The sequence below is a fragment of the Otolemur garnettii genome, unplaced genomic scaffold, assembly GCF_000181295.1.
Source record: "Otolemur garnettii isolate 467f Iridium unplaced genomic scaffold, OtoGar3 scaffold00128, whole genome shotgun sequence".
NCBI classification, from domain to species: Eukaryota; Metazoa; Chordata; class Mammalia; order Primates; family Galagidae; genus Otolemur; species Otolemur garnettii.
Genome location: NW_003852523.1, coordinates 5,607,708 through 5,621,120, shown reverse-complemented (window position 1 = coordinate 5,621,120; position 13,413 = coordinate 5,607,708). Strand labels below are relative to the sequence as shown.

The 13,413-nt window shown below is 44.6% G+C and overlaps 1 protein-coding gene across 1 annotated transcript in view; it reads right to left on the bottom strand.

Moving 5' to 3' along the window:
* The window catches only part of PCNT (pericentrin), a 133,034-nt gene that overhangs the window by 80,016 nt on the left and 39,605 nt on the right, over positions 1-13,413 (bottom strand). The window contains 2 exon segments of the mRNA XM_023518087.1: positions 1,140-1,707; positions 3,684-4,114. Coding sequence (XP_023373855.1) covers positions 1,140-1,707; positions 3,684-4,114 — 999 coding nt within the window.

Below are 13,413 nucleotides of genomic sequence, written 5' to 3'. Positions count from 1 at the left end.
GTGGTCCCAGCTACTTGGGAGGCTGAGGCAGGAGATTCGCTTGAGCCCAGGAGTTGGAGGTTGCTGCGAGCTGTAATGCCATGGCACTCTCCCCAGGGGGACAGCTTGAGGCTCTGTCTCAAAAAAAAAAGAAAAGAAAAGAAAGGCAGGTGCCCTGACACCCAGTAAACCCAAAGACAGGATGCAGAGGCCCAAGATAGGCAAGTATCTTTACCCCTCGCCCCTATTGAGAGAAAGCCTGGATGTGCCTTGTTCTCTAGGAACTCTCTGACCTTAGCCTGGGAGTGCACAACACTGAAGCTGAAACAGACAATGACGCTCTCATTGCTACTAGAGCAAAATCCCCATTTTTCTTCCATTCTCACCCAGAGCTGAATGAAAGCAAACAATAAACTAACATTGTGAAGCCCAGGCACCACCCTGGCTGATACATCCGCAGAGAGCACGTTATGTCAGCATCTGCTCACATCTGCCTACCACCTGCTCTGTAACTCAGAGCATGGACTTCATATTCAACAGAGCAGCTGCTACATGCCACAGAGCCAGCTCTCATCACCCCCATCAACCCCATGACCTAAGGTCCCATGCTCCCCTAGAGGGAGGCAGACCCAACCCTCCCTGTGGCTCCACCATCCACTTTGGGGAGAGAACATTCTAAAGACTGGAGTGTGGGGAGGAGACACTCAAGTGCATGTGATGAGATGGGTCCTAAGTCTGGGAGTGCAGCCCACACACAGTCACTGGCACTCGGGCATGTCAACAGTACTGACCCTTGACAACAGAAGCTCCCCTTCATGCTAAAAACTTAAAATACCTGCCAAATGGACCATCACCACTCTTGAAATATGACAAAAGGGTCTAATTTCAGGACACATCAATGGAGGAGACTAAAGTCTGTAGAGAGCATGAGAAAGGTTCAACTTCCTCAACCCGCAGGAAGCTGATGGCTCACACACTCCTACACAAGTCTGGGACTGGGGCCAAAGCCTTTGTCAAGGAGTCTGTGATCAAAATAACTCCGATAACTTACTGTTCTGAGCCCACTCACAATGTGACACGCAGACACACCCACACATGCATACATGGGCTCAGTGTGCAGTGGTAACACACAGGCAATGGGGTACAGGCTACTGCCTCACCTGGGGGGCCTGATGCACTCCTGGCAGCTCCAAGGCCTGTAGGCTACTGCCATGCCCAGCACTTACACCACCCCTCAGACTGCCCTTCACAGACTGAAGCTCCTTATCATGTTCTAGCCGAAGTTTCTCCAGCTCCTGTGTCAAAATCATTTGGTGAAAAGCATCCTTTTTCTGCAGTTGCTCCTTGAAGTCTGTTCGCAAACGCACAATGGCCCATCTGTGCTCCTTTCGGGCGGTCTCAATCTCAGACAGGTAGCGGGATGCCAAAGAGTCCAGGTTTGACAGGTGCCTTCTCTCCAGGGCACTGACCTCACTGGCGTGTTTTATCTGCAGCTCAGCCACACGCGCATCCAACAGAGCCTGCTGTTCACTCTCCATGGAGGCCGCCAGCTCCCTGAGCTCGGCCTGGTGTCTGGCCTCCAGCTCCTGTGTCACAGACTGAAGCTGCTGCTGGTGTCGCTCCTGGAGCAGCTGGAGCTCGTGGGCATGTTGCTCTTGAGCTTCCCGTAGGAAAGCATCCTGTTCCACCTTGAACTTCTCCGTGATTTCCTTACGTTCTTCTAAAAACCTGAAATGACATTCAAAGTGAACACAGATGCAAAACACAGCTTTGAAGCACCAATCCTCATGAACACGAGACCACATGTCCAACCAAAAACACCACTTCAGCCAGTCACCATTCCTGAATGTGAACTGTCCTCATTTCTTCGCATTCTGCTACCAACGGTCAGAGAGATGAGTGGGGGCGTGAAGGGGCCCCCATGAAGCCACAGGAGCTCAGGGACAAGAGCCTCAGAGTTGCCAGGTCACATGAGGAAGGACCAGCACCCATCTTGAGAAGACAGACACACCACCTGACCCCTCAGCCCTGGGGCGGCGACCTCTGCACTCCAGCAGGGAGAGGAGAAATAAAGAAGCCTCAGGGCAGGCGGCAGAAACCATAGGAAGGGACCAAGTCCCAAGGGACTAGGAGGCAGAAATAGCCTGGACCTAGAAGAGTCCTGGGGAAGTGCAAGGTGTCCAGCAAGCACACAAGACACACAGACAACAGGTGTGAAGATCTTTGTGTGCCACCATCTGCCAGAGCCCTGTGTCAGTTTTCCACAGACCATCTCATTCACCAGAGTGAGGGCACTAGGGCTCTTGAGGTTGAACATCTCACCGCATTTGCGCAGCCCAGACAGAGGTCTGGACTTGGGCGTGAGCTCTCCAACCCCAGGGCAGAGTTCCTACATGCTACTCAGGGCAACAGACAAAAAGAGACAAGACCAACAGCAGATCTGAAGACCCCACAAGGACAGCTAGGGCCACCACAGCCACACACAGTGAACTAAAATAAAATCTTAACCCTGTAGCTGACTGAATAGAACCCCTCCTGGTCCAGGAGACCCCAGAGAAATGCCCTAAAACTGAGCTTCTGGCCATGAGAAGTGAGGCCAGACATGCCTCACCACACCCCTCCCTATTTGGGGACATCCTTTGCAACTCATCATCAGACCCTGACCCTGATTAGCAGACTCCTTAAGTTAAAACATTCTAAGTCAGTGGTTCTCAACCTTCCTAATGCTGCAACTCTTTAATATAGTTCCTCATGTTGTGGTGACCCCCAAACATAAAATTATTTTTTGTTGCTACTTCATAACTGTAATTTTGCTACTGTTATGAATCGTAATGTAAATATCTGATATGTAGGATGGACTTAGGCAACCCCTGTGAAAGGGTCATTCGACCCCCAAAGAGGTCGTAACCCACAGGTTGAGAACCACTTTTCTAAGTCTTTAGACAAAGCTTCATTTCTTTAACCAATAACAAATCAAGCAATCTTTAAACCCACCCATCACCTGTAACCCTGACTTTAAGATGTCCCACCTTTTGGGGCCAAACCAGGGCACCTTCCCTGTATTAGAGTTGTACGTGTGATTCTGAATCCCTGAAGGAGGAAGCCCAAGCTATGACCCAACTGCACGGCAGAGGTCTTAGTACTTAGGGCACCAGTTACATCTGATCACATACACTGGGCTCCAAACGAACCTCTTTATTTTAGACTTTGGGTCTTTTTCCATTAATAGACTGGAGCTCACAAATAGAGACAAAGAACCCAACCATGCTCTAAATCTACTTAAAATTTTAGGAGAGTATGAAAAATGCTTACTTTTAAAAATTACATTTAAGTTAAAAAAACCCCAACACTTACATGGATAAACTGCATGTCCATGTAATACCTCCTAAATGAGGTTTAAGGTTCTGCTACTGAAACTTTAAGACACACAAAAAGAGAACATTGGTAAGATGACTCACGGCCCCCAGGTCCATCCGAGGAGCAGCTCTGCGGGTTTGGGCATGACCATTGCACAGAACTGGCTGTGCTGACTCAGGGTCAAACTCAGCCTCTCATACCTGGCTTCACTTCCTCCCAGTCCTATCTGCTGGCCAAGAGCCCACAGCGTATCCTCCCAGGCCTGTCCTCAGCCCTCAGCTGATGCCAGTTGGGTCTCAGGGGACCAGCAAACAGCTCCTGCCAGGACCGCGTGCCCAGATGCTCACCTGCTCCGGGCCAGCATCAGCTGCAGGGCACAATCCTCCTGTGCTCGGGCCCTGGGCGGCTCCCGGCCACACTGGCCACACAGTGGAGCCTCATCCACAGCCAGCCCCTGCTCCAGCTGCTGCAGGCGTCCTTGCTGCTCTTCTAGCGACCGCTCCAGTTCCAGGATCTGTGCAGCCTGCTGGTCCTGTAGCTGCCTCATCTCTGCCTCCCGTAGCTCAAAGCAGCTCCTCAGTGAGCGCTGCTCCCATGCAGCCTGTTCCCTCAGGTCAAGGAGCAGCAGAGCCAGCTTCTCCTCAGCATCTCTCTTCAGGCCCTCACTCCTAACTCTCCACTCTGCTTCCTTCTGTTTGAATTCCTGCTTCATTAGTTGGCTCTTCTCTTTAGCTTCATTTAACTCTTCTTGGTGGGCTTGAAGTAAATTATGCTTTACCTATAGATAGCATAATCATATTTAAGGAGAAAGAAATTAGGGGAAAAGACCATTGGAAGCAGTGACCTAGGTTCAGTGCCCGTAGCTGAGTGGTTAAGTGCACCTGGGGTGACGGGTTCAAACCCAACCCAGGCCTGCTAAACAACAATGAAAACTGCAATGACAACAACAACAAAAAGTCAGGTATTTGTGGTGGGTGCCTGTAGTCCCAGCTACTTGGGAGGCTGAGGCAAGAGAATCGCTTAAGCCCAAGAGTTTGAGGCTGCTGTGAGCTGTGACACTACAGCACTCTACTGAGGGCAACATAGTGAGCTCTGTCTCTAAAAAAGAAGAAGCAATAGCCCAAATCCATCTCTGAAGACATAAACTCCACAGCACACAGAGGTTATGCAGAATGCAGCAATGGTAATGCTCCCTGGGTTGTACAAAAATGGATGGAATCTAAGATGAACAAATTAACTTCAAACTAAATAAAATGAAATGGACCCCACATAACATGCTTTCCACACACTGGCACCTGGAACTGACTGTCCTATCTTTGGAGCTGACAAAAACTAACAAGAGAGCACAGGGGCAAGGCCCAGAGCCCTTCTTCGCTGAAAGCAAACCCAGCCACGCCTACCACTGGTGACGGCAGAGCAGCTCCAGTCAGACTAAGCTTCCCAGAGACAACCATAAACTCTGAATAAAATGTGAGAAACCTTGGAGGCTGTGGAGAGAACTAAAAGCAGGCATACTTAGTGGAAGGGTCCGCACTCAGGGGAAAGCAGTGACCCCTGCTCCCTCTTTAGGACCTTGGGTGAACTGGGGTAGGGTTGTGCCACGGTATGTGAACCAGAACAGCCAGACAGGGAGAGTTAGGGTCATGTCTGGGAACAAACCCTGCCTAGATCTCAGGCTGGCCTAAGCTATACTGTGTGGGGAGGAACCACCAGCAGGCAGGTAAAGAGGCTGCAGTGACACCACAACATAGGGCAGCAAAGGAGGCAGTATGGACACTGAACTGCAGCCAACACAGAACCACTGGCCACTGCTCTCCAGAGTCTCAAAGCTCCAGATGCCGGCGCAGATGTGCAGAGAAGGGAACACTTTTACACTAGTGGTGGGACTGCAAACTCATACAGTTTGGAAAGAAGTATGGAGCATCCTCAAAGAACTCAAAATAGACCTCCCCAGAAGTGCATTAATGTACATAGTTACCATTCAACTAAAAAAAAAAAAAAAGACCTCCCATTTGATCCTGCAATCCCATTACAGCATCTACACACACACAAAAGAAGTCATTTTCTTATAAGGACATTTGCACTAGATTGTTTACTGCTGCTTAATTTACAATCACCAAGATTTGGAAACAACCTAAATGCCCATCAACCCAGGAATGGATTAACAAACTGTGGTATATGTATACCATGGCATACTATTCAGCCATAAAAAGATGGAGACTTTCCATCTGTTTAACCTGTATTAACCTGGATGGAATTGAAACATGTTCTTCTTAGTAAAGTATCACAAGAATGGAAAAGCAAGTATCCAATGTACTCAATACTAATATGAAGCCAGTGCAGGGTCTAATACACGCCACATAAGAGAAAAACTCAATTCAATTCAAGATGGGGAAGGGGGATTGGTGTGCTCCCAATTAAAGGGCACAATGTAAGGTATCTGGCACACCTCCTGAGTGCAGGACACAACTATAATAAGGATTTGTTTACATTGTAACCTAATTCTTTATATCCTCAAATTAACTTGAAATTAAAAAACAATACTCTTCAGAGGAGTAATGGTGGAGAATCCACACTCTCCCACCCACCATGTCCAGGATACAATTCAAAATTAAATGATAAACTCTAGACCTGGTGGCTCACACCTGCAGTCCTAATACTCAGGGTGGAGGCAGGTGGATTCCTTGAGCTAAGGAATTCAAGATGAACCTGAACTAGAGCAACACCATCTCTACTAAGAATAGAAAAACTAGTCAGGCATGGTAGGGGGTGCCTGTGGTCCCTGCTACTCTAGAGGCTTGGGGTAGGAGGATCACTTGAGCTCAGGAGTCTGAGGTTGCTGTGAGCTATGACACTACAGCACTCTAGCATGGGCAAGAGAGCAGGACTCTGTCTCAAGAAAAAAGAAAAAGGCAGATATTGTCAGAACAAATCAGAAAATACCCAACAATATGCTGTCCACATGAAAAGCACTTCATTTTGAATAGGTTGAAAAGTAAAATGGAAGGCAGAGGGCTTTTTCTGGCTGGACCAAGAGGTAGCTACGAAAGTTGAAGGGCAATGGCTGTGGAATTTGTGGCTTTGGTGAAACTGGAATCATGACAGGTCCAGAAAGTGATACCCAATTCTAGTTCACAGGTATTAAAAAATAATTCAACTCTATACTCTCACAAGTAGAATGAATTGTGTACTGGCCACATATGGAAGCATGGCTTTGATAATCTTATACTTCAAGTTAACATCTAAAAGAACTCCAGCTACTAAGCCACATACATGGATTCCAAACTGTACTTCATCTGCTTAGGTCCCATGCTTGGAGAAGTTAAAGAAAGTAAAATGGAATAAAAAGGTACACTACGCAAACAAAATATGTGGGAAGGCTGGAATGACGATTAACAAAAGAAAAAGTAAATTTCTAGACAAAATACTATAGGAAGGAAAAGGAACATTCACTAATGATAAATGGGTAAATTTTTCAGAAAGATACTACAATCATAAATGTGTACATGTGTGATAATACAGTTTCAAAATGCCCAAAACAAAAATTAACAAAATTAAAAATAGAAATAATTCCACACCTCTTCTGTGATGGATATGAGTGGGTAAAATGGAGACCTGGGAAATAAAAATTGGTGTTAACATCAAAACATCCCTTGGGCAAATCTGTTTGACAGTGAGTGGAAGATGACACAAGTGCAGACCAAGGCCAGCCCACTGCTGCTAGCCAGGACCCTGCCCTGCGATCCATCTCACCTGAAGTCCTGGTAACACTTTAGATTAAAAACTCACATGTAGGCTGCGGAGGGGGTGGGTACCAGTGCTCCTCTGAAGGCTTTGGAGGAGAGGCGGGAAGTTGAGGCGTCTGGCTCTGAGGAGAGCGTCAGACGCAGGTGTTGGAGTAAAGTCATCATGTTTGAGCAGCGCTTGAGCATCTGCAGCGGCCTGTAGTTTTCTGCCTTGTGCCCTGTCTTTATAGGTATCTGCCTCTTGTGAAGAGCAGCAGAAAATGACCAACTCTCAGATTGAACAGAGAGGTCTTGTTACAGGACTTTGTGTCACTCAAGGATGTGACTGTGGACTTCACTCAGGAGGAGTGGCAGTGGCTAAACTCCGCTCAAAGAAAACTATACAGGGATGTGATGCTGGAAAACTATAGCAACCTTGTTTCAGTGGCAGGGCATCAGTCTCTGAAGTTAAATCTGATCTTGTTGAAGCAAGGAGAACCATGGATGGAGGAGAGAGGAATCTCAAGTTGGCCCTGTGCAGACTATGAAATTAGACCCCAAATTAAAGAATTAACTCAAAAGAGCCTTTCTGAAGAGATACTCTATAACATGATAGTAGATTCAATTTTTAAAGACTTGAAACTTGAAGATGAACTAAATCGTCAGGAAAACCAAGACAAGCTTGTGAACCAAGTTGTACTTAACATATTTTCCTTAGATTTTTAAACTGAAATTGGAAATCGTGAATAACAACCATGACTCTTAATTCACATTTTAAAACGTGAATGGAATCTGGAAGATAGAGGAATGGAAGCAGCTCTCAAGCATACCACTCTGGATTCCATATGGAATCTGGGTAGATGGAGGAATGGAAGCAGCTCACAAGCATACCACTCTCAAAGAAAGGAGTATAAATTGCATGCAGATACCTATCTAGGTTTAAATGAATCTTGGAAGACAGTGGGCAAGAAGCGGCTTGTAAGCACACCACTCTCAAGGAGCTGCCTCTGTACCCTGGTTGGAATATCCCACTGCTTGTGCAGCCCTGACTTTGCCCAATCAGCCTTTCACCTTCCTGGCCCTGCCTCCATTGCCCCCGTTAGAACCACCCACAAAAGGCTCAGCCCTGCCTCTACTAGGTTAACTCAGCCTGCTGCCTGTACAGCCCAGCTTCTGGCTCAGATCCTGCTCAGGAGCCTTGCTTCTAGCTCCTCCCTAGTCCCAGTTTTGAGGTTCTCACATCAGACACCAAGGCTTTTTTCCTCTAGTTTTGTTAATGAACCCATGGGGCAAAGGGGTAAAGGGGTGTTCATTGTTGCATCAACTGGGAGGTGGATTTGAAGTGGCCCATTCCTCCCTCTCCCAGTTGATGTGTCTTCTGAAATAAATCCTTTCTCCCCTGACAATCCTCATTGTCTCAGTAACCGGCTTTCTGTGCATCGAGCAACAGTGAACACCTGCCCCCCTTGTGAATTAGCAATTTGGGGTCTCCTGGTCCAGGATTGGTTGCTTCTGGCTTGGCGACCTTGGAATGGAGGGAGTCTTTAAAGCCTCCCTAGCAGCTCCCTGACTGAGTTCCGTCAGAGGTTGGTTTTGTCTTCTCCCACTGGTTTTGCTGTCACCAGCTCCAAAAGCATCTTTGATTTTGAGGGAAGAACAGACCTTAATCTTGGGATTTTGGCATTTGGGCCTGCACAGGTGAGTGCTGTTTGAAAGCACTACAAGTGGAGAAACTTGTCTCTCCATTGAGGTTTCTCTGAGATTCCTTTTTGGGCTGCAGTCCTGGTAATCTGGAAGAACAGGGCCTTTGGCTCCTCTCTCCAGTTGGGGAGTCTCTTTGAGATTCCCATTTGGTCCTGAAGCCTTGGCCATCTGGGAGAATAGGACCTCTGAGCTCCTCTTTCTGGAGTTTCAGAAGAAATCCCATTTGAGTTGGAAGCCTTAGCCATTTGGGAGAGCAAGACCTATGACTATGACTGTTTGTGTTTGGCACTCTTTAGGCTTATTTGTTAGTACTGCAGTCCATCTGATTTGGAGAGAGTGTTTATTGTTTATGTGTAATTACGGGAAACAAGAGTTTGGTTCCTGAATGTAGCCCTTTGGGTTGCATCCTTCAGAACTGGTCTGAATATAGCTATAAATACAGCCTATTGGGAAAAAAAAACAATATATTTATGTAATACCATCTGTCCCAGGTACTCACTTGGATCTGAGGAAATATGGCCTGTTAATGGATCACTGAGCTGTAATGCTATACTCCAGTTGGATTTGTTTTGTCACCATATTGGAAAGTGGGATGAAATCCCTTAGGTACAGTCTTTTATGCTTTTGTATCAGAACAAGGCAGATCAGGTTAAATGTAAGGTTCTAGTGCAGAAGACAGAAGTCTTCAAGAAGATTGGGGGAAAGCAAGCAGAACCTAAAAACCTCTTCTTGCCATCAGGGAGAAATGTCCTTATGACTCTGAAGCCCTTTCTTCACCATCACTGACTCCTCCAGCTACATACCCTTCACTTTCTACCTTCTCTAGGGATTATAACTGGTGGCCTGTACAACTGTTAATGAACTCACAATGGGAGTTCACTCTTGCTCCCTGCACAGAAAGCCAATTAGTGAGACAATGAGGATTGTCAAGGGAGAAAGGATTTATTTCAGATGATGTGTCAACTGGGAGGGGGAGGCACAGACTACCTCAGATCCACCTCCCTGATTAGCAATGAAAGGGTTTTATGGAGGTGAAAATGAATAATGCATAAGGGGAGTGAACCCCATTATATGTTTGGCATGGAGTGCAGGGCATTCAAGTGTAGTGAGGAATCATTCTGGTACATACATCCCATGAACAAAAAATGGTGGACAAATCCCTCCCCAGGGTGAAAATTTTAGTATTATAATAAGCTAGGGGCTAATATTACTCATTCTTTTAGCCTTGTCCATGGGCTCAGTGGCTCTTGAACACAATCTACAGTGACCTGTCACTTGTCTTTCTCCAGACAATCATGTAGCAGAAAGTGCTGTAGTTATCCCAGGGCTGCACGGAGGTTCTGCTGTTCCTGGGAAAAACTCAAAAGAATTGCATCAGTTGACAGAACGTTACAAAGTTCCATTCAGCAATTTGTACTGGGACCACTCTGTCACTTCTCTGCTTTTTCTAAGACTGCAGTTGCCATGCCACTGGCACTGACATAGCACTCACTGTTGCATCCCTGTCAAGTCAAGGCTGTTTACCTGCCTGCATCAGTTCTGATATGAACACTGAAAACTCCTTTTGAATATGAGGGAGCTAAGACACTTGAGAATTGTAAAATTTTGGTTATAAAACCAGTTACAGCTCCAGGCTCAGGACACTGCCCCTGAGATTCCAGCACTGTGCCTGGACCTCAAGACCCCACCTCTGAGTCTCGATCACTATTGCAGGGCCTGTGGAACTGTTCAAAGTTCCAACACCCTACCAAGGACCTCCAGCCTAAAGCCACTATTACACCAGGACCTGGTTTGAGTAAATGTCCACAGTCCAGGAATCCACAACCACTGCTTAGATGACATAACCTAGCTGTCACAGTCACCTATATGGGGAGACAGCAGGTAGAGCAATTCCCACAACACCAGCCTTCGTGGAGAAATTCTCATACCCAGCTCCCAACCTAAACCTCCTACAACTATCTTGAGGGAACAGCCCAGCATCCACCACAAAGGTCATCCAGCACAGGCTTGAACAGTGGCAATCACAGGTGAACAAGACAAATCAGAACAAACTCTATTACAAGCTTCTCCTGCTGCATCAACATTCCAGAGTAGGAAAAACCACCTAGGAACCTCCCCCTTCTAATTAAGCAGTAGAGTTTCCAGCACAGAACAGGTGCCCTTACCAGCCTATTTAGCCCTGAGTCTAGAAAAGAGGTTTCAGATGAGAAAAAAACAGCAAAAAAACCCTGGCAACAAGAAAAATCAAAGGAGTTTGAAACCCCAAGGGAGTGCAATGGAGCTATAGTAGTGAATTCCAACCACAAGGAAATTGCCAAAATCACAGGAGTGGAATTTAGGATGTAGATGGCAAATAAGACATACTTTCCCCACTAAGCTTCATCATTTCTAGTTTTGACTTAAAGTGAGAGACTGTGACTCTTCCATTCATTTGAACACTTTAGAGACCATTGTGGTGTGATTAATTGGCCTAATTTTAATATTTATGTCTCACAGAATAGAGAGGCACAAGGAGAAGAACAGATAAGGGAATGGCTAGTAGGCAGAGCATTTAGGACATATACAACATTGTTCATTTAAGTTTGCTATCTCTTGTGCAATACAATCACAATAATAACATCTAAGATCACGGGCCGCAGATTACCATGTAACCTATATGTGAGATAATTTTAATCTCCCACCTTACATGAACTCTTTTAATAAAAACTGGGAATTTGAGCAAAAGCAGTTTTGTGAAGTATTGTAAACCTTGTCAGAAGCTTAAGCTGCCTTGGATAAGCAGGCAAACCAGAACCTGCAGAACAGGAAAAACCCTCTGTATGGAACTCTGATTGCACTGTTGTTCACCCAAGCAGGTCGGGTTAATAGCCCTCTGTGCAGGGGGACAATTCTAAGGTTATGTGTGTGATAAACCATGTCTCACAGCGGGTGGCTTCCAAGCTGCAAGAAAAACATAACTGTTAAGCTTAATTCCTATAACTAAATTAAGTGCTTGTAAGAATAAATCATCCCCTTGCTCCATCTATTGAACTTTAACTTTATAGAAATGAAGTTTAGAATGCATGGTTGCTTAAAATGTAATGTAGTTGTTTTTAAGTAGTTATTTTAGTTTTCTAGATTTGGTGTTTCCTTTTAAGGTTGGAATCAGAATAGGGAATGTTAATTATAGATTATTGATTAATGTGGTGTATGTGATTTACTGATTATAAAAGGCTTTTGGAAGTAAAGATGATTGCTACTTGCCATCCCATGAGCAGTAGTCTGTTTCAGGCTTTCATACAATTTTAGGCATGGACTTACACCTGGGGTGAGGCTCTCTCCGTTCTCTTATAGAACCTTCCACCAACACCTATACTAATTATGAAAAAGTTTAAAATATTGTGAGAATTACCAAAATGTGACACAGAGACATGTATTTAGCATGTGCTGCTGAAAAAATGGCACCAATAGACTTGCTAAGCAAGTTTGCCACAAACATTGAATTTGTAAAAACAACAAAAACAAAAACCCCGCATTATTTGCAAAGCACAATAAAGCAAAGTGCAATAAAATGAGATATCCCTGTATGTAGAAAATCCTGAAAGACTTGACAAAAAAATTCTTAGATTTAATAAGCAAGTTCAATAAAGTCAAAGGGTACAAAATCATATAGAATTGTGTTTCTATACACTAACAGCAACCCATCCAAAAATGAAATTAGAAGAGAATTCCATTTACAATAGGATCAAAAAGAATAAATACTTAAACTTACCAAGGAAATGAAAAATTTGTACAATGAAAATGACAAAACATTGGTGAAAGAAATTTAAATGACACATAAATGGCTCATGGATTGGAAGAGTTAATGTCAAAATGTCTGTATTAGTCAATTTTGTGTTGCTCTAACAGAATACAATAGACTTGGTAATTTATAATGAAGAAAAATTCTTGTCTCACAGTTCTGGAAAGTACAGTATCAAGGTGGTGGCACCTGCCTAATGTCTTGTTGCTGCATCATTCATCATATTGGAGGAGGGGAGAGAGAGAGAAAAGGAAGGAAGGAAGGAAGGAAGAAAGAAAATGAATGAGAATATGCATGCAAGTGCCACAGTGGGCAAAATCCCTGGATAACACATTAATCCATGAGGGCTCTGAACCTCCCCCAATACTGACACAATGACAATTAAATTTCAATATGAGCTTTGAGGGGGATAAGCATTCAAAACATAACAACATCCACACTTCCAAAAGCAATCTTTAGATTCAGTGCAATCAGTATCAAAATTTGATATCTTTTTTTTACAGAAAAGAAAATCCTAAAATTCTTTTGGAATCACAAAATACCTGAATAGCAAAAGCAATTTCAGCTAGAACAACAAAGCTAGAAGTATCACAATCCCTGATTTGAAAACATATTGCTAAGCGACAGTAATCAAAACAATATTTTACTAGCATAAAAACAGATCTGTAGAATAATGGAATAGAGCACAGAGCTCAGGAATAAACCCACATAAACATGGTCAACTGCTCTTTAACTAAAATGCTGAGAATAGACAATGGGGGAAAGATAGTGTCTTCAATAAATGGTGATGGAGAAATTGGACATCCAAATGAAAAAGAATGAAATTGGTCTCTTATGTCATACTATATACAAAAATTAACTCAAAAT